General features: G+C 32.7%; 1 protein-coding gene across 8 annotated transcripts in view; it reads right to left on the reverse strand.

Annotated features, from left to right (window-relative positions):
* LOC129321833 (sodium/hydrogen exchanger 8-like) overlaps positions 1-22123 on the reverse strand; it is a 53264-nt gene extending 31141 nt beyond the window's left edge. For 3 of the 8 annotated variants that reach the window (XR_008596110.1, XR_008596111.1, XR_008596109.1), the window contains exons 1-16: positions 21828-22121; positions 19682-19732; positions 19426-19517; positions 16870-16947; positions 16640-16797; positions 16429-16530; positions 16236-16353; positions 15774-15826; positions 15634-15699; positions 9770-9814; positions 9550-9602; positions 7812-7996; positions 2394-2441; positions 2115-2222; positions 1745-1976; positions 290-592 (exon numbers count right to left, since the gene is read on the reverse strand). Coding sequence is in view for 4 of the 8 variants with exons in the window: in XM_054967759.1 (XP_054823734.1) it covers positions 290-592; positions 1745-1976; positions 2115-2222; positions 2394-2441; positions 7812-7996; positions 9550-9602; positions 9770-9814; positions 15634-15699; positions 15774-15826; positions 16236-16353; positions 16429-16530; positions 16640-16797; positions 16870-16947; positions 19426-19517; positions 19682-19732; positions 21828-22074 (1939 nt within the window). In the remaining 4 variants the exon portion in view is untranslated. Of the gene's footprint in view, positions 1-289; positions 593-1744; positions 1977-2114; positions 2223-2393; positions 2442-7811; positions 7997-9549; positions 9603-9769; positions 9815-15633; positions 15700-15773; positions 15827-16235; positions 16354-16428; positions 16531-16639; positions 16798-16869; positions 16948-19425; positions 19518-19681; positions 19733-21827 lie in introns of all 8 variants that reach the window. The other 5 variants (XM_054967759.1, XM_054967758.1, XR_008596112.1 and 2 more) reach the window with 4 other exon arrangements.
* Positions 22124-27152: the final 5029 nt, after the last annotated feature.

Genomic DNA, 27152 nt, shown 5'->3' on the forward strand with positions numbered 1-27152 from the left:
TATAAAGGCTCAGGGATGTTATTTTATATTTTATTTCTATGTATAGCAGTACATATATAGGAAAGGATTGGCGTTGTCTCAACCAATCAGATCCCAAAAACAAATAAAGGAATAAACCAAATAATAGAAAGGAGAAACAAAAATTCTCATCCTATCTAACTGTAAATAGAAGAGAAATGGATACAGTGGTCATTCATATCGTACAACCCCACAGGCACCTCACTTTACGCAAGAAATGGAAATAGCATGAGCAAAGTAAATAGGCCAGACTACCAAGGTAGAATATTACCTATCAAGCCATGCAACTGTTGTCGAGCAATTCTATGGGCACGAAGGAATGCAGCACAAACACAACATGAAGATTCCAATCTTTCCACAACAAAATATGTAACTAATTTCTGTGGTAAAACTCCAGTCTGAAGGAAATTGTAATAACTTGGGAAGTGAAGTCTATCTCTTAGACCTCTCCAGTCACACAAAGGCTCAAGTGAAGCCAAATCTCTAGCTTCCTCCACTGATCTCATTAAGATGTCAGCCGTTGTTTGTGAAATTCTTCTCTCATCAAGCATCTCCCAATATGCAGTTTGAACACCTTACATAAGACAAGCTCTGATATAAGTCATGATATCAAATGTCAATTAGTTGAAGAGATTCAGTTTATAGGACAGGAGAGTGATAAAAGTGCATCTGATCCAAGAACTTCTCCAACAAGAGCACATCGATATTGGTTGTCACTGTTTGTAATAAGATTCAAGAAAATTTCATCCCAAAGGACATGTTAGGACTGGAGAACAATTGGGTGATATTTTTACAAAAGCTATGAATGGGGCTTGGGTTCAATACATTTGTAAAAATTTAGGCATGATCAACATCTATGCTCCAACTTGAGGGGAAGTGTTAGGATCATAAAAGATTTATTTCATTGTTTGGATATTATACCTTTATTGTAGGGACAGGGTATTATTTTGTCATTATGAGCCATTAAAGCCAAAGCTCCTCTCTCTTTTGTGTGTGTGTGTGTGTGTATATCCCCCATTTTAGAACGAATAAACAACATATTCCAATCATATTCATCTATAATAGACATCACTGCTCTTCATGTAGTATTGAACAATCCACCAACTAAAACTGAAGTTAAACAGAGACAGATCCTGAAACTACATTTGTGCCCCGGGGGGGGGGGGGGAAGGAACCAAAGAAATGAACAAAATATAAGTAAATGAAAACTTTTAGTGCAACAGAAAATTATGCAGAGAATATTTGTTGAAAGTAAGACCAATATTTTATTTAAGATTCCCAGTAAGAATTACATCACTTTTTAACAATTATTCTCTCAAAACGATGAATTTATAAATCCTCATAGATATTAGTGCTTCGTCGTATTATTTAATTACTTCTTCATATATGTATAATTAAAAATGCTTTTGACTTCAAATATGTGAGTAAAAAGGTTAAAACCAAGTAGATTATGAATGAAATAACAGTACTTAAGAAGAAGAGTTTGAACTTGAGCTGTTATCCACTGAATTGGCAATATTGAATATGAAGTGGATAACTAATGGAATAAAGCTTCACTCAAATAAAAAATTCAAAATGAAATGAATATCTCATGCATAAATAAAGGGAATAGAAAGACTTTTTTTCTCTGCTGCTGTGATAGACACCAACTGGTATGAGCGTACAATTGAGAAATTAGAAAATGAAACAAATATTGGGATTCATAGACAACCCCCGAATTCCATACCATTCAAAAGGCATATTCTTACGTCTTTCAACTTCATAGGATCCAGAGTACTGTCGCTTTCAGGTGCACCATGATGTTGAATGCATTGACCTTCAATGCTATTTAAGCATGTTAAATATCTCTTCACTGTATGCCAATCAGCAGGTCCCAGTTCCTCATCATCTCCTAGCTCACCAAAAGTCTCTAATGCTTTGTTCAACAATTCATACTTTGAATACTCAAGGATCCATTTCTGTCATTACATGGTAAGAACATAAGGGCCGAGACCAAAGATAACTGCTAGATAAGATTTCAGAAATTATTATACAAACTATTTCATCTTTTAAAACAAGGAGAAAATTAGTATCCAGAAGATCAGAAAAAAATTGACCTTAGCTGAAGAGAAGTTATCCATATCTAGGAGGTGTAAAATGAGCTGTGTAGTCGAAGCATTCACAATGATGGTCAAAAACACGATTCCACCAGTGAAGAAAACAAACTGTAAACATAAAAAATATTGCAGTGAAGTTAAAAAAAAAACTGTAATGTCAAGGAGTTCTATTTTCAAAAAAGACACAATTATTTAGATGATATTCATGCATTAAATATTTCAGAAGTGTTCCTCAACTTTCTAAACTAATCATGCTCAATATTTAAATTGTAAATATACCTGCGTTCCTGTATCTGAATTCAATTCATTTGATTTGCCACCGGAACTCTGAAAGAAACAAAAAATTACATCATAAGAATTAAATTACAAAAGCAAGAGATCGGCTATGATTATTACCACACGTTATTGGTTATTATAATCACATCATAGCTGATTGTTGCAACAAGAAGTCTTGAATTATTGTTTGTTGAAATGAGGCATAGTACATGGTATTACTATTTAATATTTATAGATGCAAGAGAGGATACGATAGAAAGAATATTAAAAATAAGGACATAAGAGACTCATGAAACTTCTATTATACACACATGCTTACAAGATACACATTAAGACCATTGCTAACAATTATTCTTAGAATTATAAGAGTTGTAAATAATGTAATAGTTGTTATTTCTCCCCACATTGTGGAATAAGGCTTCTTCTTCTTGTTGAATTGTTATTTCTATTTGGGTTATTTCATTATTCCCTCATTTCAAATCCTAGTTAGAGAAGAATGAGAGTTCTCAAGGCTAGAAGTTTGCCAACATCCTCTGGCCACTCCTACTTCTCTTCAAACCAGTCATTTCCACTGACCAGTGCAATTTCAATGTCACTACCCCTTACATCTTTAGCAGCCTTCATTGCTACAATATCAAGTACAATCCACAAGCTTCCATTTCAAGTATATCCTTGATCCACAAGCTTTCTTCATCATTGGACTTCATCCTCTGTTTTTGAGTCTCATTTGACCCAAACACTAAGATCCACCACATAGTTTGCCAATCATTCAAGTTGCTAATGCGTTGACCAAAGCCATTCCCAAGGTTAAATTTCAAGAGTTCAAGTCCAAGCTGACAATGTTGAATATATATATACATCCCAAGGAAGTATGTGAAAGAGCAAATGCTACACTTCCTCTCTTCCCTTCCTCATTATACCCAGAATTCCTTTCTCTAATTACTCCAGATCTCCTTTGAATAGGAACCGATGACCTTCCAAATATGCCACACCAATAATTACTTCAGATTTCCTTTCAATCACATTTACTCTCCCACGGACACTTTCCTTTATCCATAGGCAGAATATTTCAAATCTTATTGCACCCCTTTAAGATTGACTGTAATCTTATCCTTGATCAGTTTCGAGTAGCTGATCTGTTGCTACCAAAACCCTATTTCATAAACTTGTTCCATTCGCATTTGAATAACAAGAAAAGAATACAATCCATCACTCTTCTCCCTTCATTTTTTTTCAACAAAAAGAAATCAATTTCATCATTGAGGGTATTTAGGTCATTTTTTTCCTTCAACAAAACTTTCTATATCTTTTTATATTAGATGAGAAAGCCATGTAGTTTGGGCATATCTCAAGGGAAGGTAAAAATAAGGTTGTGCAAAAGTCTTCTAGTTCTATCCAACCCGAACAAATCCGGTTCAATCTAGTCCTATAAAAAAGAAAAAAAAAATGGACCCAAAGAACTAAAAAGACCAAAAGACCAGACTTTATCTTCATGTTGGATTGGACAAGTGACCAAGGTGTCAGATCACTTGATCTAGTCCGGTCCTATAAAATTATTTTAATATAATTTTAATTATAATTTTTTTAATATAGTTTGAACTTTAAGGCCAGAATGCACTGTTTTCTCATCCTTTTCATTTTTCAGGTTTTTACTCTTCAGATGATTGAAGCTCTCATTTTTGCACAAAATTGGCTAGTTGCAGGGCAATCTCTCTCAAAATTTGCCTTTATACTTCATGAATTTGACAACTTTTAAGAGACTGATGATGTTTTCAATTTTACGTCTCTCAATTTAAATTTATATGTTGCATTGTTACTAATCACTTTATATATGTGTATATAATTTATTTTTTATAGATATATCAAGTGTAATTGATGATGGGGGAGATGGTTGCATAAAAACTGGTTGAAGTTTGTTGTTAACTTGTTATAATGTAGTTTATACACATTGAAGTTTGTTGAATGCTATTATGGATTATAACTGAAATACTTTTTGGTGTTGTCGGAGATTGTTATGAATTTATTATGATTACTTTTAATATTGTGATAGAACAACTTTTGCTGCAAAGGCCTGTGAGAGGAAACTTAGGAAGATTCAAAAAAGGGAAAGCAAGGTTCAGATGGTCAGGGCATTGACCTTGAGCATCCTAACATTAAGGAGAAAGAAACAAGCTATTAGAGTTGCTGTAGGGTTGCTGTAGGTCTGGGCTATGGAGAGGGAAGTATTGGAGACTGTGAATGTTACCTTTTAGTTTATATTAGTGGTTGGAGTCTCCTAACAAAAACCAAGTCATAATTTGTATTTTGGGTGAGAGGACTGGCTTTTGAAAACCAGAAGGCATGCTAGAGAGCATTGCTGGTTCTTGATGCTTAGTTGCTGTTCTGTGTGTTTTGGTTGCGTAGGGAATAGGGTTTGATTCTGACCACTGGTTGTATCTTCTAACACTGGTTTAGTCCTTTAGAATATATAAGACCTCAAAATTTCGCTTGAATTTCTGGCCGCCTATTTGTTATTTTCTCTGTATTTAGTTTGGTAATCAGCAGGGTCACGTCATTTGGTATTAGAGCAGTTGATCTTTAGGAGTATGACGAACTTATATGAAGAAATGGCAACAGCAACCAAGATGTCAAAATGTTGTCTAGCGTGGCGGAAAGAATGGAAGAAATTGGAGAAGTGCACAAGACTTTTAGACAATGGAGATGTGCGCTGAAACAGAGAAGAAATCAGAGGTGAAGATGGAAAAGGAAGATGCTAAGTGAGAAAGAAATTGGGAAGAAACCAATTGAGCAAGAAATAGAGGAAGAAATTCCAAATTCCAGGACGTTGAAGACCAAGGGAGAGAAAAAGAACCTCCCACACTGCAGAGTTGGCTTCTCTTCATTTATTTTCCTCCTCATTTTTTTTTTTCACTTTTTATATCAACCATTAAATTTATTTTTTAATTATTCAAATTTAATATTTTATAAAATTATTATTATATTATTTTTTATAAAATTTTATATTTTAATAATAATTTTATAAAATATTAAATTAAATATGAATCATTAAAAAAAAATTTAATAGTTGATATAAAAAGTGAGGAGGAAATAGAGAAAAGCCGGAACCCCACTTAAAGTTGTCACCTTTTTCACGAGAGGAAAAGCTTGAAGAAGATTTTGTTGACAGCTCAAAAGAAGAAATAAAAAATGAAGATTTTCAAGTCCAAGAAGCTGTCAAAACAGTGCCAAACATTTCCATAAATGTCTGACAAACAGTAAGAGAGATGCAAAAATCTCGGAATGATGTTCAAGAGAAAGAGAAAGATCTTGCAACAATGCTGAACATTCCCAAAAAATTTCCCTATCATATCGACACTAAAGCAATGAGAAGAAAACAAAAGGAGGAGGTTCCACTTCAGCTAGCAGTGTCAAATAGGCCAGAATTGTCTTCTCCGCCGCAGGGATCCCACCCATTGAGAATAGAGGAGGTTTTGTTTGTGGCTGTGGCATCCAGCAAGGAGTTTATTTCATTCATTCCCTTGTGTAAGGCTGGAACAAGTAAAAAGAGAGAAGACGGACAGAAACAGAACTCTGCGATGCAAGACGTTGATGGCCAAGATGAGAGGAGAAAGTGGAGGCTGAATAGGGTTAGGTTAATTACTTATTGAAGAAGCCTAATACTACATGAAGGTAACTCTTTCGGGACATCGACTTTTAATTTATGAAAGGTGGAAGGCCCCGCTGCATACAACCTTCAATCTCAAATTTAAGTTGCAGCTAATGGGCTTGGGCCTTAAAGTTGAAGAAAGAAACCTAATCAACTTGGACCAACCCACCACGCAAAATTCAACTCATCCTCTTCAAACATATTGACGGCAAGGATGCCACTTCATTCTGGGAGAGTAGCAAAGGTGGACTCAAATAGGGAGAAGGTAGATGAAGAAATAAAAGTAGCTTAGAGACTGTTTGAAAACTTATTTTAAAAACAATTTTCTGTTCTTCAAAATAAGAGAATAAAAAAATTTGTTTGATAACATGTTTTAACAAGTGTTTTGGACAATAAAAAAACAAAATATTATTCTGGAGAATAGAAAAATGAAAATAACTTTTAGGCGTTTGTAATTATTGTTCTAAAGAACAAGAAAGAATGAAGAAAATACTTATTTTTATTATTTTTTTATTCTTAGAACATATTTTACAAAACATCAGTTCTCAGAACAATAAAATAAAAACAGTTTCAAACAATCCCTTACTTTTCTATTGATGCGAGAAAATCAACAAGGAGCCTAAACCAATGAGGAGAGATTATCTCTCGAAAACCAAAGGGCATGCTTAGAGAGCATTACATGTTCTTGTTGCTTAGGTGCTATTCTATGTATTTCGATTGTATGGGGAATAGGGTTTGATTCTAAACATTAGTTATATCTTGTAATATTGATTTAGTCCTTTGGAATATATATTAATAACAGACCTCAAAGTTTGGCTTGAATTTTTGGCCGTCTATTTGTTATTTTCTCTGTATTTAGTTTGGTAATCAACAGGGTTACATCATATTGTGATAATTTTATATGATTATACATATTTTTATTATTTTAATTGAGTTTATCAAGTTGAAATGAATTGTTGCCTTTCATATAAGGAAAAGGGGAAAATCAAAGTAAGGAACTGGATTACAAGACCTGTCTCTCAGTTCTATGGACCAAGTTCAGTCATGTTTAATTTCAAATTAAGCTTGGCTAGGATCAAATTATAGGTTGCCTAACCTAATCCTTTCTAATAAAGAGAACAAATTTCAAGTAAGGTAGAAATCTTGTCCTGTCCCGTTTGTGCAGCCCTAGTAAAACATATATGAAAAAATTAAACATTTGATCCTTAAAATTTTTACTTTGATCCCTGAATTTTAACTCGTTGTAACCTGATTTTTATAGTTTTGATTCAGTTATAACTTAATCCTTGAACTTTAACTTAATGTAAATCAATTCCTATAATTTTAACATTTACAATTTTGGTCCCTATTATTTTAGAAAATAAAATTATAAAGATTAAAATTATTTTAAAATTTAGGGGCTAATAATTTAAATTATTTAAACTTTTAATCTTTATAATGATTATAACAATTAAAGGCTTTAAAATAATTTTAATTTACAATTTTTTTTAAAATATAAGGACTAATATTTTAAATATAAAATTATAAGGACTGAGTTGCACTGAGTTAAAGTTCAGGGGCTAGGTTATAACTTAATCAAAACTACATGAACTGAGTTATCATGAATTAAAGTTTAGAGATTAAGTTACAATTGAATCAAATACAAGAGACCAAATGATTAATTTTCCCAAAAAATATTCTAAAATAAATGCATAAATCCGTTCACAGAATTACGTAGCAACCGTTTTTCACCATAATGCAAATCAAAGTTATATCCTAAGACCATGTATACTTGCCTTAACTGACAGTGATAATGCCAAGGAAACTGGCCCTCGCAATCCTGACCAAATGAGAAATACAGCCTCTTTCCAATCCAAACCATGTCCAAAATAACTTAGGAAGGGATAAAGTGCTCCAACTACTATGAATCTAGATGCTTGAACATAGGCATAGAGAAGAAAGAGGTAGGCCCATGATTTTCCTGCAACAAATACATTAGCTTGTATTCATTCCTCACAATTTAAGAAGCAGATGAGATTTCTTAGACAGGAAGTGAGTGACCCTAATAACAAAAGCATCAATAAATTCATCAGCTTAACCATCAAAGCATCTTAGTTGGACAATTATTATCTCTGTGGTGTTAGAGTATGTAATGCAGAACCAGAAGTAAACAAGAAAAACTTGTGGGGTATTTGTGTCAGTTGGGAGGAGAAGGGAAAAGAGGGGATCCAAAAAAAGGAGAAGAGAAGAGAAGGAAGGAAGAGGAGTGGTTAAATGGGAAATTGATTGAAAGATTTAAAAGAATTAAGACTTTGGAAGGTTTGTGGGAAATACTTCAGTATCCGCCCCTCCTTATGTGGAATTTGGGGGAAAATAATAATTCTCATTCATCTAAATACTGAGTACAAACTGACAATATATACACAAGGGGAAATCAGTACTAATAAAGTCTAATAAAGCCTAATAAAGAGTATACAATATTTGCAATAAATACCAAATATTCTGACACCTTATTTGTAATTCCAAAACAAGTGAAAGGTTTCAATAAACCTTTCTTCCATTCCCCTCCATTAATACACTCAAGTTGTATTAGTAATCAAGCATATTGTGCTTTGCAGAGAGTGTAGAGTGATCTTCTAGTTTGACCAAGCATTTATCATCATTTAGGAATAGAATCACTTGTTATAATTAGATGTAAATACTCCAGATTTGTAGGGATAGCATCTTGGGCAGCATCATAGGAATTATTCTCTCATTATTTCTCTCTGATTGTTGTAATCTTTCATCACTACCCTCCTCTATATATCTCAACCTGTCTAAAGTGCATAGTACATTGAAATTCCTCTGTGCAAATTCACTGAGCCACACTATTCATAAGTTATGAGTAGCGGGGCTTCCAATAGATTTTATATTATGTATAGATATGAATATCTAGATATGCAGATTTGGAAAGCAAGAATAAAATCCCTAAAGACTATGCCTTATATAGACAAGTTCATAATCCTAATCCTACCAGGACATATAAAAAACATAAGAAATCCTAAATTATCAGCATAGAACGTTGATATCCAACCTTCGACTGTAATGCTCAAACCAAAACTGTGTAAATAATGGCAGAACAAGGACAAAATGTAAAAGTACAGTGTGTGCTCATTATCTTACTCTTTCTTGGAACTAAGCCCTAGTTTCTAAATAAACACAACTTTAAATTTGTGAAAGGGATAATGAGTGAATGGCCAGCAGATAATTCGAGTTTATTTTTAAATGCTTCTTATTTTCTCTGGGCAAAAAAAAAAAAAATTAGTCTGATTACTTTTTAAGGGATGAACAAAAACAACACAAGGGACCTCATATCCTCACCAAATAAAACACAAACAGATTTCAAGTGTAACATTTTATTGTAACATGACATATAAAACAACGTAATACTTTACCAGTTGTTATTAGCATTTGATGATGCTTTCCACAGTAAGATAAGATGGGAACTAAAAAATGTTACAAATGCCAAAATAGAGTTTAGGAAGTCAAAACTACCGTCAGCAGCAACTTTGGAACCATTAAGGATGCCCTCAGCTATAATAACTCCACTGCAAAATGGAAGAAGAAAAACAAAAATAACTAAGTTATATGTACAATTTTAAACCAACCTGAACAAAAATACTTGATCAATTAATTTAAAAATGAGCTGAACAGCATCTTTTGCATCTCAAATCAGTGGATTAAATATTATTTGAGAGTCCAATTGAGCACTCACCTCAATATGAAAATTAATGTATTAGAAATATAAGCAACCATTTCCCTGGGAAACATGACAAGAAAAAAAGAATTCAAAAGATGATTGCAATTCTCTAAAAACATAAAAATATACGAAAAAACGAACGCATCAAAATATATATAATCTTTTGAAACAAGCATGTTGAAGTTGACCCACACTTTATCAAACAAAACAAAACAAAGAAAGAAAATAAAAGAAGAAAAGAAAATGATATCATAGAGGTAATTATACGCCTTGATTCACACAAAAAAAAAAAAAAGTTGATATGTTGATCAAAACTATTCCCATAATTGACTTTGGCGTTCACTCATCCAAGCTAGATGTGGCTGACATTGATTCCCTGTCTTTAAAGTAGAGTGTGTAATTACTGATAGTTTTATTATTAGGGATTCTGCTGTAAATATTTAAAGAGATTTTATTGCAATTACTTTATTCTCTGGGCCTGTAAATGGGTTGAAACCTATCTGTAGAAAATATGACAGAAAGTTAAATAAACGTACAATTTCAAAGTTCTTTCATGTTCATATACTAATGCATAATAAGGATGGAGTCAATCACAAATCAGGCACTAATCTCCAACAAATGTGCAATTAACAAAAAATTATAAAGATGTTCAGAAGGATAGAAAGATAAGACGAAGAAACCAAAAATAATTATTTGTATAAACATAAATATCAGTCTGGCTTTGAAAATATTTCTCATATCAACAGGCATTCGCCTCAACTTAGAGAAAAGATGTTGATCATTCCAAATTTATAATTTAAATCTTGACTCTTCATTCTTAGTAGTTAGAAGAGGTTCAGTCAAGATATCCACAACTTGCTGTGTAGTACAGAAAAAATCAAATAATCTAAGATTCCTATACTTCTGCAAGGCCTTCAAGTGGAAACTACATAGTCAAAATGCTATACCTATTTGCAGTTTTACTTTCGCTTCTTTCTTCTCTATTTCATTTCTTGGATTCTGATAGGACCACTTTTGCTGCAAAGGCCTATGAGAGGAAACTTAGGAAGATTCAAGAAAAGGGAAAGCAACTTTCTGATGGTCAGGGCATTAACCTTGAGACTCCTAATGTCAAGGAGAAAGAAACAAGCAATTAGAGTTGCTGTAGGGTTGCTATAGGTCCGGGCTATGAGAGGGTAGTATTGGAGACTGTGAATGTTACTTTTTGGCTAATATTAGTGGTTGGAGTCTCCTAGTCGAAGTGAAGTCATATAATGAAATTGAGAATGATGAGGAGAGTCTGGCCTCTCGAAAGCCAGGTTGGGGGTGGAGGAAGATTATATTTCATCATTTTACTGTTTATGTGTTAGTTTGTTAGTGAGTGTAGTTTCTAGTAAACTATTTCCTCTGTTTGAGTGTATTTCCTTGTACTGTAACTCTCCTTCTTTCTATAGGCAAGAAAAGTATTTTTGATATTTAATATAATATCAATGTTTTATATCTTCTGTTCTGCTTGGGGTTCTATAATTTGGTATTAGAGCAGTACAATCCTCGGAGGAGATGGCAATGGCTCTGGATGAACATAAGATATTGATGATGGAGTTGCTGGAGAAGTGTAGTGGGCATCTAGATAGCATGACAAACACCATAGACAACATGACAAACACCTTAAAAGTTTGGGAAGAAAAAGGAAGAGTGAAGAAAGAGTTAAGAACAGAGAATGAAGAGCAGATGCACAATGAAGCAAAGAAACTAGGGGTGAAAATAGAAGAGAAAGGCACTGGACCAAGGAAAAAGGAAGAAGACAAGAACAAACCAACGCAACTGGAAACAAAGGGAGGAATAGAGCCAAAAGAGCTTGGAGTCAAAGATGGTTCTAAAGGAAGTGATTTTGTAAGTGTAGAAAAGGAGAAGGAAGAAATGATCGAGACAGAAGCAGAGAAAGAGTTAAGGCTGAACAACAATGAATGAGACCTTTTTCAGAAGAGAAGGAGCTTGAAGAAGTTTTTGGTAGCCACCCAAAAGAAGACATGAGAGCTTAAGCCTTTCAAGTCCTGAAAATTGTCAAAATAGATCCAAGTAGTCCCACAAGAGTTCAACAAATATATATTTCTGTAGCATAAGCAACTGAAGAGATGAAGCGAAGCTGTGATTTTGAAAAATGATGAAGAGACCAGTTGAAGGCAAAGGATGTTAATAGCAAAGAGGAGAAGAGGAAGTGGAGACTAGATCAGGTTAGGTTAATTAATTGTAGCAGAAGCCCAATACTAAATGATGGCAACTCCCTTGGGCCTGATAGTTTCTTCTTCTTAATATCTAAAAGGAGGATGATCCAGCCTCATATGACATTCAGTCTCACGTCTAAGAAGATAGTGAGCTTGGGCCTTAAAGTAAAAGAAAGAAACCTAATCTTCCCAATCACTCTTTAATTGGGAGCATCCTATTATGCCGCTCAAAGTGAAACCCACAAAGACAAAAGCTTACCTATCAATGTCGTGCTTAAACACACAAATTCTGGCACGACTTTCATCAAATATAGACGCAGCGAAACAAATTGGATCAAAGTATTGTCTGCAGGTTGCTGAGATCAATGGCGCAACGCACAAGAGAAGTAGCAAAGTCTTGCAATTGGTTCCTGAATCAGAAGCAATGAGTAAAAGGTACAGGGTTTATTCTCAGTCAAAACACCTAAGGTTAGCCCTGAGGGGAAGAATAGAGAATTTGTGGGGAAAGCGGAAAGACATGGGAAACTTGAAGCTTGCTCAATGGACACTACAATTGAATTCAAATCTGCAGTTTTTTTCTAGTCTAGAATGCAACGAGATGAGACCCAATATTGGTGGAAGGAATATGTGATTGGGTTGACCCAAAAAGCCATCGCCAAGTCAGGCAGAAGCAACGATACAAGTGTAAGGAGGTACAACTACAATATACACTACACATTGCAGATTGAAGCTACCCTCCTATTTCACTTGTTAGGTTATTACCAAGCTGCACCAAAATTCACAGTATTCTCATCAATAATTATTGCTGAGATTGTAGTTTCCTATTATGGGGCTGGTAAGAAAATAACTTCAAATTTCATTATGATAGAGCTTCAGAAATACAGAAGATTTATATATCATTTCCTAGGGCCTATAGCATAATCTAAGGGAAGGGAAATGTTGTAGGAAAGAGCAACTCCAATGGACTAGAGAATTATCCTCCAGCAGATAAGGGAATTACCCAAAGGTTCTTGGCCATAGGGGAAAAAGTGGTGTATGAGAAGGGATTACGTACAGCTAGGAGTATGTTCGGCTTTTTGTAACATTTTGTGTCTTTAAACCTTTCCCTTTGCCTAGAGTGAAGGGTGTGGAGTATTTTGGAGAATTCTGGTCAAGTGAGAGATTTCTCACCTCTCAAATGCCAAATTGGGGGTGAAGTTTCTCCATCATTTTATCTGTTGACCTAGTGTATATTTGTGAGAGGCTTGTGTTTGTGTTGCTGTTCAAAGGGTGTATTTTCTGTCGTTTTATGTACTCTATAATGGTCATCTGAGTGTAGTTTCAGTCCTTATTTTGCTTGTAATCCCACTCTATTATTCAGCAATAGTAATTTTTAGTTACATTTGAAGTGTATTTTTCTGGTTTTGCTTGTTTTTAAGCTTAAAAGAGTAGAGGGTTCCAGCACATTCTCTTTAATATTTTTCCCCACTAAGAGGTTTAAGCGTTTTGCAGCATGGAATTTATAGCCATTGGCTCCTTGAGTATATTAATTTTGGAATCAATCTGGTTTTTGCCTGAATTGGTTATCCAAAAGCAAGAATATAGTTGTTCATTGGATATAAGTATATGCAAGGCTACATTTTTATCCTCTCAATGCTATCTCAGAGCTTAAAATATTACCATAGATTTAATCATGATCAAAATCAATCTTCGCTTGAGGGCGAAACCACAAGAAGAAAGAAGGGGAAAGATGATGTATCGCTTCTGCTGGCTTTGATAAGCAAGACAGAAACATTTTCTCCATTTTGCAGGTCCCATGAAATAGAAATAGTGGCACTTTCAGTTACAGCAGTGGAAAACAGCAAGCTTGAGGGGTCAACTTCCCTGTTTAAGGCTCAAACAACAAGAAGGAAGGGAGATGACGGATGGGAACAGATTTTGGGGATTCTAGATGATGGTGGAAAGAAGGGTGGAAAAGAGTGGAGAAGTGGTAGTGGAAAAGACAGCAACTATAAGTGCAGAAAGGTGGGGTCTTATTGGGTCTTGGAACAGATGAAAGAGGATGGGTGGGACAGAGCCCCAAAACATTTTTTTTTGGAAAGTAGAGCACACTGAACTCAAGATCAATTGATAAGTGCTGATCAATATTTTTCTTGTCTACATTATAAAGCCCACCAAATGTGATGAAGATAATGCCCCCTGCAGCACTTGTTTTTTTATCAGAGGAGATGAAAATTTTCAAGAACCCACTGAATCAAACTTCAATGAAACTGGAGGACAAAGTTTTGCTTCCAAGTCTGTTGAAGAAAACAAAACAGTTTTTAGTGAGCCTAATAGATTGCTTCTTTTTCTCAAAGGCTACAGGTGCTGTGGATCATAATACAAGTGTTCTGCATCCTGGTTCTGTTGTTGCTGAAATACAACTTAAATTTGTGTTTTCACATAATATTTGTTATAAGGTTCAGTTCTCTGGTATGGAAGTTGAAAATATTGACAAAGGATTGAAGAAGAATAGCATGACTATTCAAACGGATTAATTGGTAGATATAATTGTTCTTGTGAAGAAAAATTTCTGGTGCAGGCCAATTTGATTCCATAGTTACAGAAGATTGAATATTTTTGGAAGAAAACTGAAAATGCAACTCCTGGTTCAACTGCTGTTTATGCTTCTCACCTTGAGGACAAGGTGAAACTTCAAGGGGAGGGTCATGATAGAACTACTTTTGCTGCTAAGGGCTATGAGAGGAGACTAGGGAAGATTCAAGAAAAGGGAAAGCAACTTTTTGATGGTCAAGGCATTGAGCTCGAGACTCCAAACGTCAAGGGGAAAGAAACAAGCAATTAGAGTTGCTGTAGGGCTGCAATAGGTCTTGGCTATGAGAGGGTAGTATTGGAGACTCTGTTACTTTTTGGCTTATATTAGTGGTTCGAGTCTCCTAGCAGAAGTGAAGTCATATTTTGAAATTGAAAACAATGAGGAGAGTTTGGCCTCTCGAAGGCCAGGTTTGGGGTGGAGGAAGATTATCTTTCTTCATCATTTTACTGTTTCTGTGTTAGTTTGTTAGTGAGTGTAGTTTCCAATAGACTGTTTCCTCTATTTGAACGGGTTTCCTTGTACTGTAACTCTCTTTCGATTGGGGAGAAGAGTATTTTGATATTTAATGTAATCAGTATTTTATATCTTCTGTTCTGGTTGGGCTTTATCAGATTCCAATAACATCTAGTAGATACGTAGATCAACAATGCAATAAGAACAACTGTATTGGAAATTGAAATTTAACAATATATTGTCTTTGATTGAACATTTAGAATTAACCCAGTAGTGAAAAATTGGATAAGTAAATGGCTTAATTTCTATGGAAGCCATAAAATAGAATTTTGCAATAAAAAAATTAAATAAAACTAGCTCCAACACAAAATCCACAAGCAATCCAAAAGAAAACAACCCTTTACCATGGTCAATATTACGAGGGAAAATCCCCCCAAAAAAAAAAATCACACACACACACACACACACACACACACAAAGAGCCAGTTCAATAATCCTCAACACCCTCCCTCTTTTCTTTGTTCTGGCATTCAAATCTATGTTAGTTGAAAGTTTAAAAATAACAACAAAAATATTGCCACTGATTGTTTAAGCTTTCATCAAATAAAATATGCCATTTCAATTTATATATAAGTATAAGCCCATACCAAAAGTGATGCAAGCTTCCTGGTCCATCGCTCTTAAAAGCTATCCTTGCAACTGCAGAGTAAAACCTATACAACAGTTTCAATAACAAGATGTCTACAATATAAGGGGTAAAGATGCTTAGTCCAGAAGCTCAATTTACATTCCCAGAGTCACCACCGTCAAAATGCCAGAAACATCAGCACCCTCTTGAGCCTATCAGAGAAAAGCCATCCATACACAAGATGAAAGCAATTTTGAGATGAACCCAGAAGGAAAAATCAAATATGATTGCATATGGTTGGATATAAAATGAAGTGCACACCAACTGCCATGAACTGATAAACATGAAGGTGTGGTTGGCATTGAGTTAATTTATATACTCAAATTTGAAAGAACATATCCATAGAACTCATAATCACAAAATCAGTCAGCTTTCAGAGACATGTTAAACGAACAAAATGAATCATCTTGGTGCCCAGAAACTTTTGAATAATCAGGCTACAAAAAAGAATGACCAGATCCGTAAACTTACAGGTAATGCTATCAAAGAATAAATCAAAGACAAAGCAAATGAGAAGAAAAATACTGCTAAAACATGCACCCAAGTTTGAAAGCAACTTACAGTGAAGTAAGCAACATAGCTAACAGCAAGTGTTAGAGTGATCTCCATTACTATATCATTAAAAATATATCCAAGCCACAAAACTGATGCTATCCCAAAAGCAAGACCAATTCCTACACTGGGCTAAGGAAAGAATCATATAAGCAGTATGAAAATTTGCCATCATTGCAATAACAAAACAGGTAAAACTTACGCTCCGAGAGAAGCTTCTGATAGAAATTTGATTACGGCCACCCAACTGAAGCTCTCTCCAAGGACCATCCGATAAAATAGTGTATAAACAACCATTGCCACTCTGGACATAAAAATCAAGCATAGTCAGAAAGGAAATATGTAAAGGACATAAAATCATCATATGCAGAAACAAGTACAGAATAAGAGTGAAATCATCTAAAATTGAATACCCATCATTCATCATGGATTCCCCTTCAATTATTGTAGTCAGTTTCTTGCAGGCACCAAGCTCTTTCAGCAAAGCCACAACAGCTACAGGATCAGTTGCACTCAGAAGTCCGCCAAGCAATAATGATGTTTTCCAACTCCAGTTATATGGAAAAGTAAGCTGCATTATGACATAAATTGATTAAAAAATTGATATAAGAGATGAAAGTCAAACAAACGGCTTTCCATGTACCTTCAAAACAGATCCAAGACAGAAAGTTGAGAGCAAAACACCTGGACCAGCTAGTAATATCATTTGTGCAATACACCACTGTAGAAAAAATTATATTGAAGTCAAAATTAGACGAAGTACTGCTGGTAAAGCAGCAAAGGGCAGTTAACAACATCATTATATTATGATACAAACAAGAGGGTATCTCAGTTCAGCCATGTTCACTGTTAGCCATTCTTCAAATCTTGTAAAGGTTTCCAATTTCTTCATTTTGATGTTAGAGCGTCACTACTCAATCAGAGAACATAGCCATTTCATATCAATTTTAAAATAATACATTTAAAAAATTCAAAAATTAGGCTCAAATTTGTAGAAGAGGGCCTTAAAGTCTGAAAGCTCATTTCATATTAAAGTGCTTCACAGTTTTTTTCCCTCTGTTTTGTGACAGAGAATATTGAATCTCAATGCATCTAGAAGAAGGCCAGCAAACAAATAGAAAAAGCGAAACAAACAAGACAAAGACATAGCCAAGGAAAATGAAGATGATAGTGAAGTGCAGCGAGAAGGATCTAGTACAGGAATATGGTCACGGGGGAAACTATAAAACAAATTTGTCTTTGGAAGTCTAAGAAGGATGAGACACAGCTATCAGTTCACACTAACAAGCCATCTTGAGGTTAGGCCATTGAAGCTTGAGGGCTTGAGGCTCTAAAGTGCAAGTGGTTTGTCACACGAATTTAGTCCTTGGTAATTCTGTACCTTCCATATTCATATTTCCAGTTGCACAACCCCCAACCATCTTCCCGACAAATTTTCCCAAAATGCTATGATACCCTAAAGTTACTATTTTCACACACTGTTCACAGCCATAGAAAGCAACAATTCACACATTAAAGCTTCTTTTATGGTTTACGAAGCATAATGTTAAGGACAAAACCCTAATAGCTTGAGCTTCTAGATTAATTTAGTTCTTGACATAGCACGAAAGCCGCTTCAACCCTTGCCACCCCATTCTCCTAATTAAATTAAATTTCAAGGCAAGATGGAAATCAGTGTTTCCTTTGTCTACACTTCAAGCCTGACGTGCTCTTACAAGAGTTTTCATATCCATGCATGCAAGCCTTCACCTAGCAACTTAAGCTACAGAATTAAAGCGGTTCTTGATAGATTAATATAGTTTTATATGCAAGAGAATTCAATAATAGAAATGAATCACTGAAGCTGGAGTCAAGAAGACTGCCAAAAAAGAACAGAAACAAGGAAAAGTACCAACTGATCAGCAAGCTCAATAATAACCTTCCCAAACAATGCACTAAAACCCATAAGAAAACAATTAAAACATTCCCATCCCATTAAAATTATAAAGATAAAAAATTCTTGTTAAAGAGTCTAACATTATGCATCCAAATGAACCCATTCCCTGAAAATTCCTCCACGCTGTTGGGGGATCAAGCATTGTTCTTCTTTTACCCCTCTTCCTTTTCCAACAATGCTATATTTATAGCATATGGCCAACCATAGGGGTTTGTTTACAATGGATTATGCTTCCATTTTCAAAATTACAATGAATCATTTCAAAGTGATTCATTTAGTTTTCTTCTTTTTTCTATTTTATATAGATGAATATCTTGTCCTCTGTATTGGTTTTCCATTTCTTTTTTATAAAGTGTTCTTCACTTCTTTTATCCTTCTCTCCATTAATTTTATTAATGAAAATTTAGGGGCTTCAAAGAACTAATGTAGTAATTCATGCTTTTCCAGAACCTGGAATCAGAGTTGACGAAACAGTGCCTCTGTTCCGCTTTTCATTAAACGTTAGTGACACAACATTTAGAGTATTAAGTCTAAATACAAAATCTCTTGGGATAAGATACCTAAGAGATTAATTCCCCTAACAACCTAGTCAGAATGTTTTAAGTAGATAACAGAATAAAGAATGAATAAATAACAGAACAATAACAATAAGTAAAAAAGCATGATAAAATGCCAGCCAATGGATGATACTCATTTGCTTGATCTCCAACGGCCAACTTTATTCTACCAAGTGGAGTCGGCTGCATAATTTGCACAACATCATTGTGCTCTATCCAAAATCTTCCAATAAACCATTAACAAGGAGATCTAGAATGATGACTTCTTTAAGTGTCCTTCCTCATTCCCTCTACCTCTTTTTTCATAGGGCTAAAGACTATTTGCTCACCTCTCCTTACTAGCACCTCTATTGGCCTTCATTGTATATGAACAAATCATCTTAATCAATTTTCTACCATTTTCTCCCCAATAGTTGCTCGACATCCAAAACAAACAAATAAAAATGCATTGCAATTTCACCTTAAATCCAGGAAAGCACCAAATTAATTTATAAACTGCTCATAAGTACGTGAGGGTTTAGTTATGGAAGTATGCATGATTGATTGAATAGATGTCACTGCACATTATCATGTAACAGATGCCATTGCAGGCATACATGCATGACGAAGAGACAACCACAACAGTCTGAGACTATCATAATTTGAAATCTTAGTTAATTTATAAAACAATTATGCTTATGGTCAAGGAAAAACAGAGTAAAGAAACCTTAATTTGGTGAAATTCCATTGAGAATGAGCCCTCAAAAAGGAGTGGGGGAAGGAAAACAGCTAACAGAAGCCCTGGATCAATCTTTGACCCTGCATATTGAAATTGCTAATCTCCAGTTATTTTGAACAATGAGCTGGAAAGACTAAAGGTGCTTAAGTTGAATTTATATTCTAATTTCCAAGTCCATAAATTATTTTCTTTGACATACAAATAAGTTTTGAAATTAATAAAATGAAACGTTGACCAGACTTACAAAGACGAATTCCATTGCCAATCTTTCCCAGTTGATGATGAGTACCATATTCTGTTGAGAAGTCCAATGATGATCAGTTGACTTAATTGAAAATAATAGGTAAAATCATAAAACACAAGCGCATATTCAAACATGTATAATGTGAGATTTGAAACAATGAGTCGCTAGTTTCAATATCTTGGAAGTGCCATTACAATGGGAAAGTTTAAACATGTCCAAAGACCCAAGGGACCTCTAATGAACCTAAAAATCAAACAAAGGAAAACCAGTTAAACCCAATAACCTGTCCAGTATTTTGGACTCCCATAACTATCACAAAAATCAATTTTATTACTTTAACTCAAGATAACATGAAGATTTTGTCTGAACTTGTATTATTATAAAAATACCATTGTTTTTTTGGGCCACACTAATGATCATCAAACATCCTGTCTAAACAACCATCATCTTAGCAATACAACTTACATGTGGCCCATGTCTAATCACTTCTTTCTTCTTTCTTCTGAATCAAATATTGCAAGCATAAATTTTCTGTACTGTGTTTTATCTATTCACTAGTCCTTGATAGGAACATCAAACGTCACATTTTCAGGAACTAGAGTTGTTGGCATGCAAAAGCTTAACTTGTTAACAGGATGTTTAATAAGCAAACTTCCTTTAAATGGAAAATGGAAGAATTCTTGCAGGTTGCACTCAAGAAATATAATTAAAAAATAAAATTAAGACAAGAAACATCCCTTGTTGGCTCTTCTTGTAGTTCATTGAAAAATGTACAGAGTGCAAAGAAAAAAGATTAGTCATTATTGCCTCTTCTTTGACTTGAAATATTCTCTTGTTCCACTTTAAGCCAAAGCAGTGTGTGCTGTTAGGCCAATGAGGCCGTCGCCTTAGGCCTCCAAAAATGTTCACCTATACTCTTGTTTGCTTGAATGTTTACCTATACTCTATATAATTAGTTATTATTTTCCTCGTTAAGCATTAATATTAATAATATATTTTTATTTGAAAATGACAGTTTTGCTTGAAAACAAAAACACCAATTATGATCTAAAGTATTAAGTCATATCAGGTGTGTTTTTTCTTCTTTTACTTTTTATTTGAAATTGTGATTTTTTTAATTTTTATAGGATTTGAAGTGGCTAAAATGTTAAATAGAAAATTTGAATCTGGTTTTAATAAATAAAAAAGAAAAAGAAAAGAAAAGTTGAAAAATTGATTCAATAAAGGTGGTGCTCTTGATAAATTTATTACCATTCATAAATATAAAAGATGTAGCAACAAGTTCAATTGATGAAAAAAATGATAGAAGAATCCCTTAAAGATAAGGTGAAAATATTTGTGGTTTCAATTCCAATCAAGAATGAGAAGATGATAAAAATTTAAATGAAGATAATTTAATGGAAGAAATTGTTGAACATAATAATAGTACATCAAATGAAACATCTCAAAATATTTATGATCCAGGGCAGTGGAAAAATATTGATGTAAATTTTAGAGATAGGATCGTATTAAAAAGCTAGAAAAAATAATATGAAAAAAGATAAATGATAATATATTAGGTTTCTTAAATAATTTCGCCTAGACCCTAAAGCTCCTTCACACGGCCCTGCTCTAAGCATGATGAACAATATCATCACTGTGTGATGCCAGCATATGAAGCAACACTTCAAAATTTTCAGATAAAATAAAAATGAGAGAAAGAAAGAATGGAATGGATCAATTATACAGAAATTGATGTGAATAAGGTATATGATATTCACATGTCTGCTATTTGTGGGTTGTTATATGAAAACCATGAATAACATAATAAAGGCAAACTACAATCAAAAAGTCCATAATATCTGGGATTTTTCTTTGTTCTACTTTCTTTATCAAACATGTCACAGTTAGCCGAACCATCATGCATCAATTTCATACTTCATCACTTTCAACCTTCTGTTGCTTATAACAACCCACAAAAGAAAATTTAAATCTCGTATTCAATAGTTGAGGAAGCCAAAACGGGGGTAGCAAAACAGATACATAATTTTTTTAAAAAAAAAAGCTCAAACAAGCCGTACGTAAACAGTAGACTCCATGCAACACTAGTTTATTAGAAAAGAAGAGGAGGAAGCAAATTCAGGGCATGAGTTGTGAGAAAGCAGACCTAATGATCCGAGGCCAATGCCAATGATGAGCAGAACGACTGTATAAGGGACTCTGGTCCGTCGCAAAACATGCCTACAAGCAACTCCCAAAGCCAGACAGAGTCCAGCGAATATCACTGCATCCGATGGGTTCGACTCCATGTCCAGAGGCGGAGAGGAGTGAGAAATAGAAGCACGGAGGTGGAAAAGGGAAGAGCTGGCAGGATTGGTATTTTTGTGTGGAGAAATTATGAGCACCAATCCCATACATGCTTTGTTCTGTCATACGTGGAACTCGCTGAAGCCTGAATACATCGGCTTGGGAGACTTCCAACTCCCAAGTTAGAAGATTCTTTTATCGGAAATCTTCTATGGGCCGTTTGTTTAAGATTATTTCCAACTCTTAAATAACTTTTTAAAATAATTAAAAAATTTACTTTTTTTATTTCAATTATTTTTAAAAGTTTGAAAAACATATTAAAACCTCACAAAATAATTTTAAAAAAATAAGCAATTTTTTATAAGATAAGATAAAACAAACGAACTTTATATATATGTGTGTATTAAAACAAATTATCAACAAAAGTTTATTCATTTAATAAATATTTATAAGTACTTTTATAAATATTTTTTGAGTTTTGTAGGTATGTTTTAGTTTTGGTGAATTCGAACTCCACTTATTTAAATTTTTTATCAAAGGTTTTAGAGTGCCTCAAATTAGAAAGTCCTAAAATTATAATTAATATTAGTTATCAATATTCTAGAAGATGTGGAGAAGTATTGGCATCAAGTTATCAAGTCCAATACCAAGCTTTTAGATTAAGAAGTTTTTTATGAGATTGATGGCTATAAATTTGATACCATTATTTGTATTTGTTTTTTTTTTAAAAAAGTAGAATGGCTTAGATGACCATTGAAATCATTCTTAACCATCTTAATCTAACTCCAATTTGAGGTTAAAAGATAAAATAATATGATATAAATAATATTATTATAAAATTACCATCGAGCTTCTCACCTCACCCTCTCTCACTCTAAAATTTAAAAACGTAAATATATCTAACCCAAATAGATTAATTTTATAATAATTATTAAAAAATAATTAAATAATCTCACTTCACTTAATTACCTCATTTCATTTCATTAATAATCATTTTTTTATTTATTATATACTTTCAAGCATATTCTAAGGGCTAATTGCTTTAACTTTTTTATTAAAAATAAATTACTTATTTTATAAAAATGTTTATTTGAGTTTTTATAATGTTTATCTAACATTTTGAAAATAATTCGAATAAAAAAACAGATTTTTTGATTTTTTTAAAGAAGATATTTTGAATAGCTTTTGAAAATAATCTAATATATAAATGAGAGAGAATGTTTAAAAAAAGTGAACTACGAGAAAATATTATAAAATTTTAAAATAATTAAATAATAAATTATTTCTATAAAGCATAAATTAAGGAAGATATTATAAAATTTAAAAACTAACTAATAATTATTTTTCATTATTGTAACCAAATATAAAATAATGGCTGATTTTTGTAAAATCTCTACAAAATAAATATTTTTTATAAAATCTCATTAATATAACCAAATATAAAATAATGGCTGATTTTTGTAAAATCTGTAAAAAATAAATTTTTTTTAGAAAATCTCTAAAATATCTAAAACTCATTTATTTTTCAATTTTAACAAATAGGCCTTAAGGTGGTTTGTTTAAGTTTTTTTTTATAAAAACACTTATTTTTTTAAAAAAGTTATTTTGTGAAATTTTATAATGTTTAATTAAATGCTTACAAATAATTAGAATTTAAAAAGAACATAAATTAAATATTTTGAAAAGTTATTTTGAATAGCTACTCAAAATAGGATTTAAATCCTCCAAACTTTATTCTTTGAAGTTTGGTGAAGTTGGGGGCTGGACGGAGTTGGCTTCTTTCCATTTCCTTTCCTCTCTATTTCCTGTCCACTTCTCATCTCAACCATTGAATCTATTTTTTGAATGGTTGAGATTTGATATTTTATAAAATTATTATAGGCTTCTCTTCATTTCCTTTCCTCTTTATTTCCTCTCCACTTCTCATATCAACCATTGGATCTATTTTGAATGGTTGAGATTTGATGTTTTATTAATAATAATTTTATAAAACATCAAATCTCAATCATTCAAAAATAGATCCAATAATTGAGATGAGAATTAGAGAGGAAATGGAGAGGAAAAGAAATGGAGAGAAGCCAACTCTATCAGGTAGGACAACCTTGCTCCCATCAAACCACAATATTATGCCGTGTCAATTAAAGCATAGCGTTTCAAGGGCCGCATTTCTTTTTGGCTAGCATCCTTGGGAAAAACATCATGATATAGCACAGCAATGTTACTTCAACTAGTGTAATATTATTCTTCATTAAACGTGATAGCACAGCAACTTCAACCCTGTACCTTTTTTTGGTTAATACAAAGTCACGAATAAATTATGTAAAGAACAAGTAAACCAAGTCATCATATCAGAGACCATTAGGTCTCTGCATCTTAAAAAGGGTCACTGTAGATAATAATATTACATCAAGTACCTGATAAGTAGGGATATCAGCACATTTATTGGTTTATTTAAAAATGTAATCAAAAGTGATAATTTAATTTTTTATAGCAAGATCTCTAAATCTATTAATGATTTTAGAGAGGGGTGATTATGGCAAAAATTGCGCTAGATGAACGACAAAGCTTCTAAAAAATCAAAATAAATATGAATTTTGATGAGTTTGACAATCCAACAAAACTTAATTTCCTCCAAAATACCTAAGAGTTCAACCGTTATATTTGGAGTTTAACAGTTTGGCATTCCAACTCTGCCTTTGCCCTTTTCATTCTAATATGCTTGTGTAGTGAATTATTTAGAATTTTGGAAGAACAAAAGTTGTTGGGGGGACCCATAAGAATGACTTCCATGCAATTAAATGTTTTTTATTTGCCTCTTGATGATGGGAGAATAAAACAGCCACGCACGTTTGATTTACTGAGGGAAACACTAGAAGCATTTTGTCGACAATATTCTGTTTTAAAACCACCCTCACCCATCTGAAACACAACGTATTAATGATTACATGGTATAATTATGTGGTTTGATGCTTCTAAGCAATGGCTATGATGCTGCCATTTTCACTAAACTTTTGATAGAAAAACTTAAAAGATTTGAATCCCTCAAAATAATATAGATAAAAGAGAATGTCACAAAAATGTTGAAATATATAAAAGTATTATAAAATTTTAAAATAAATAAATAATAAATTATTTTTACAAATAAAGATCACAAAGATATTATAAAGGGTTAATGAGCAAAATGAATCCTGAACTTTTATTCGGAAAGTTCCTGAATCCTAAACTCTTAAATGTATAAGATAAATCCTAAACTTTTAAATTTATAGGTAATTAATTCTACAGTTATATTTTTAATAATGCCATTACTATTTATCATGGGCCCCAGTTAAATGCTGACGTGGTAGTCCCTTATGATGTATCATTTGTTAATTAGCGCCATAAATCCTAAACTGTTACAAAGTAGCATTTTGGACCCAAAACTTTAAAATTTCAAGCAAATTATCCCCACCATTTATATATACAATGTTGAATATTATATAGATGAAATTACCTTTGGTGTGGTTCATCACAGTGAATACATCGTTGGCCATGACAAATGACCCATAATTTTATAAAATCATATTTTGCCCTTTTTGTAATATTTTCCAAACAATTGATATCTCATTTTTTCGTATACTCTGTAATTCTAATTTAGTCTTATTTTAAATAATATTTATTTATTTAATGGTAAAAACTTGGGATCACATTTGAAAAAATTTAAATATCATAAGATTTTATAGATGATGGATGTGAAAGTCAATGATTTCATCAATGAACTTAAAACCCAAATTAACCAGTTAATTAAAATTCTCTTATATTTAACTTCTTTTTCAATGGGATTCCAATTTTTCACATTAAATAAAAAAATATTATTCAAAATAAAAATAAATTAGAGTTATAAAATATACGGAAGCATGAGATATCAATTGTTTATAAAATATTACAAAAAAGAAGACAAAAAATGTAATTTCAAAAAATTATGGGTTGGTTGTCATGGCTAATGATGCATTCACCATAGCAAACCATACTGATGTTAATTTAATCTACATAATAGTTAACATTCTATACATAAATGGTGGGGTTATTTGCTCAAAATTTTAAAGTTTAGAGTCTAGAATGTTACTCACATAATAGTTTGGGGTCTACGGTAGTAATTAACAAACGACACATTATAACATCCTGATTTTTAAAAAAATGATAATAATAGGAATTTATATTATTTGAGATTATTCAGAAATAATAATATGGTTAGAAATTTAATTATAAATTAAAAATTTAGGTTTAAATTATATAAGAAATATTTTGTTAAAATATAATTTTAAAAATTTAAAATAAAAAAAATTATGTGTGTGTGTGAGTTAAAAAAAAAGAAAAAAAAGGGGTGCTGTAGAAGTCCCACATCGATTAGATGTGGGAAGGTGAAGTGCCTTCTCACATATAAAAGGAGGAGGCACAGGCGAGGAGACGTAGAAGGAAGCAAAAAGAAATTTTTTATAATTTGTGAAAATTATAACTAATGGCCCAAGGTGTAATTTGTAAAAATTACAAGTAATGGCCTAAAAGTTTAAATAATTAAATTTAGACCTATAATTTTTTTAATATAATTGTGGGACCTAAAATCTCATTTTTATATTATTTTTTTCTCTTTCTCTCACGTTGCTCGGCGTCTTCTCGCAAGGGGGGATTATTTTCTTTTTCTTCATGTAGTTCCAACTTTCTTGTTTAGATTAGTATTTAAAAATTATTTAAGTACAAAATTAATTTTATAGTTATTTTCTAAATAATATTAACTTTCTAGTGATATGATTATTTTGTAGGATAGAGTAAATATTCTGATTAGAATTTTTCTATAGGATAATTAATCTGATAATATGATGGATTAAAAATATAGGTTAAAACTCTTAGGGATATAATAAATATTATAGAATATTTTTTTGAGGTTGAAACTCATGTTTAAGAATTTTTGAGTTAAAATCTAGATCTATATGGTTGAATTTATGTGGAATCTGAGATGTAGGGATGAACCTCTGATTATTAAATATTTATTTAAATATGAATAGATATTTTTGAGGTTATAGAAAAGTGATTTGAGGCTTCAGGATAATTTTGAAATTTTTAATTTATTTTTGGACGAATTTTTAGAATATAGAAGGATGAAATTGTGAGACTAGAAGTGATTTGAGGATAAAAAAATAGTTTATTAGGG

Source organism: Prosopis cineraria, unplaced genomic scaffold (assembly GCF_029017545.1).
Source record: "Prosopis cineraria cultivar Desert tree isolate PC_DT_omini unplaced genomic scaffold, ASM2901754v1 PC10, whole genome shotgun sequence".
Lineage (NCBI taxonomy): Eukaryota > Viridiplantae > Streptophyta > Magnoliopsida > Fabales > Fabaceae > Prosopis > Prosopis cineraria.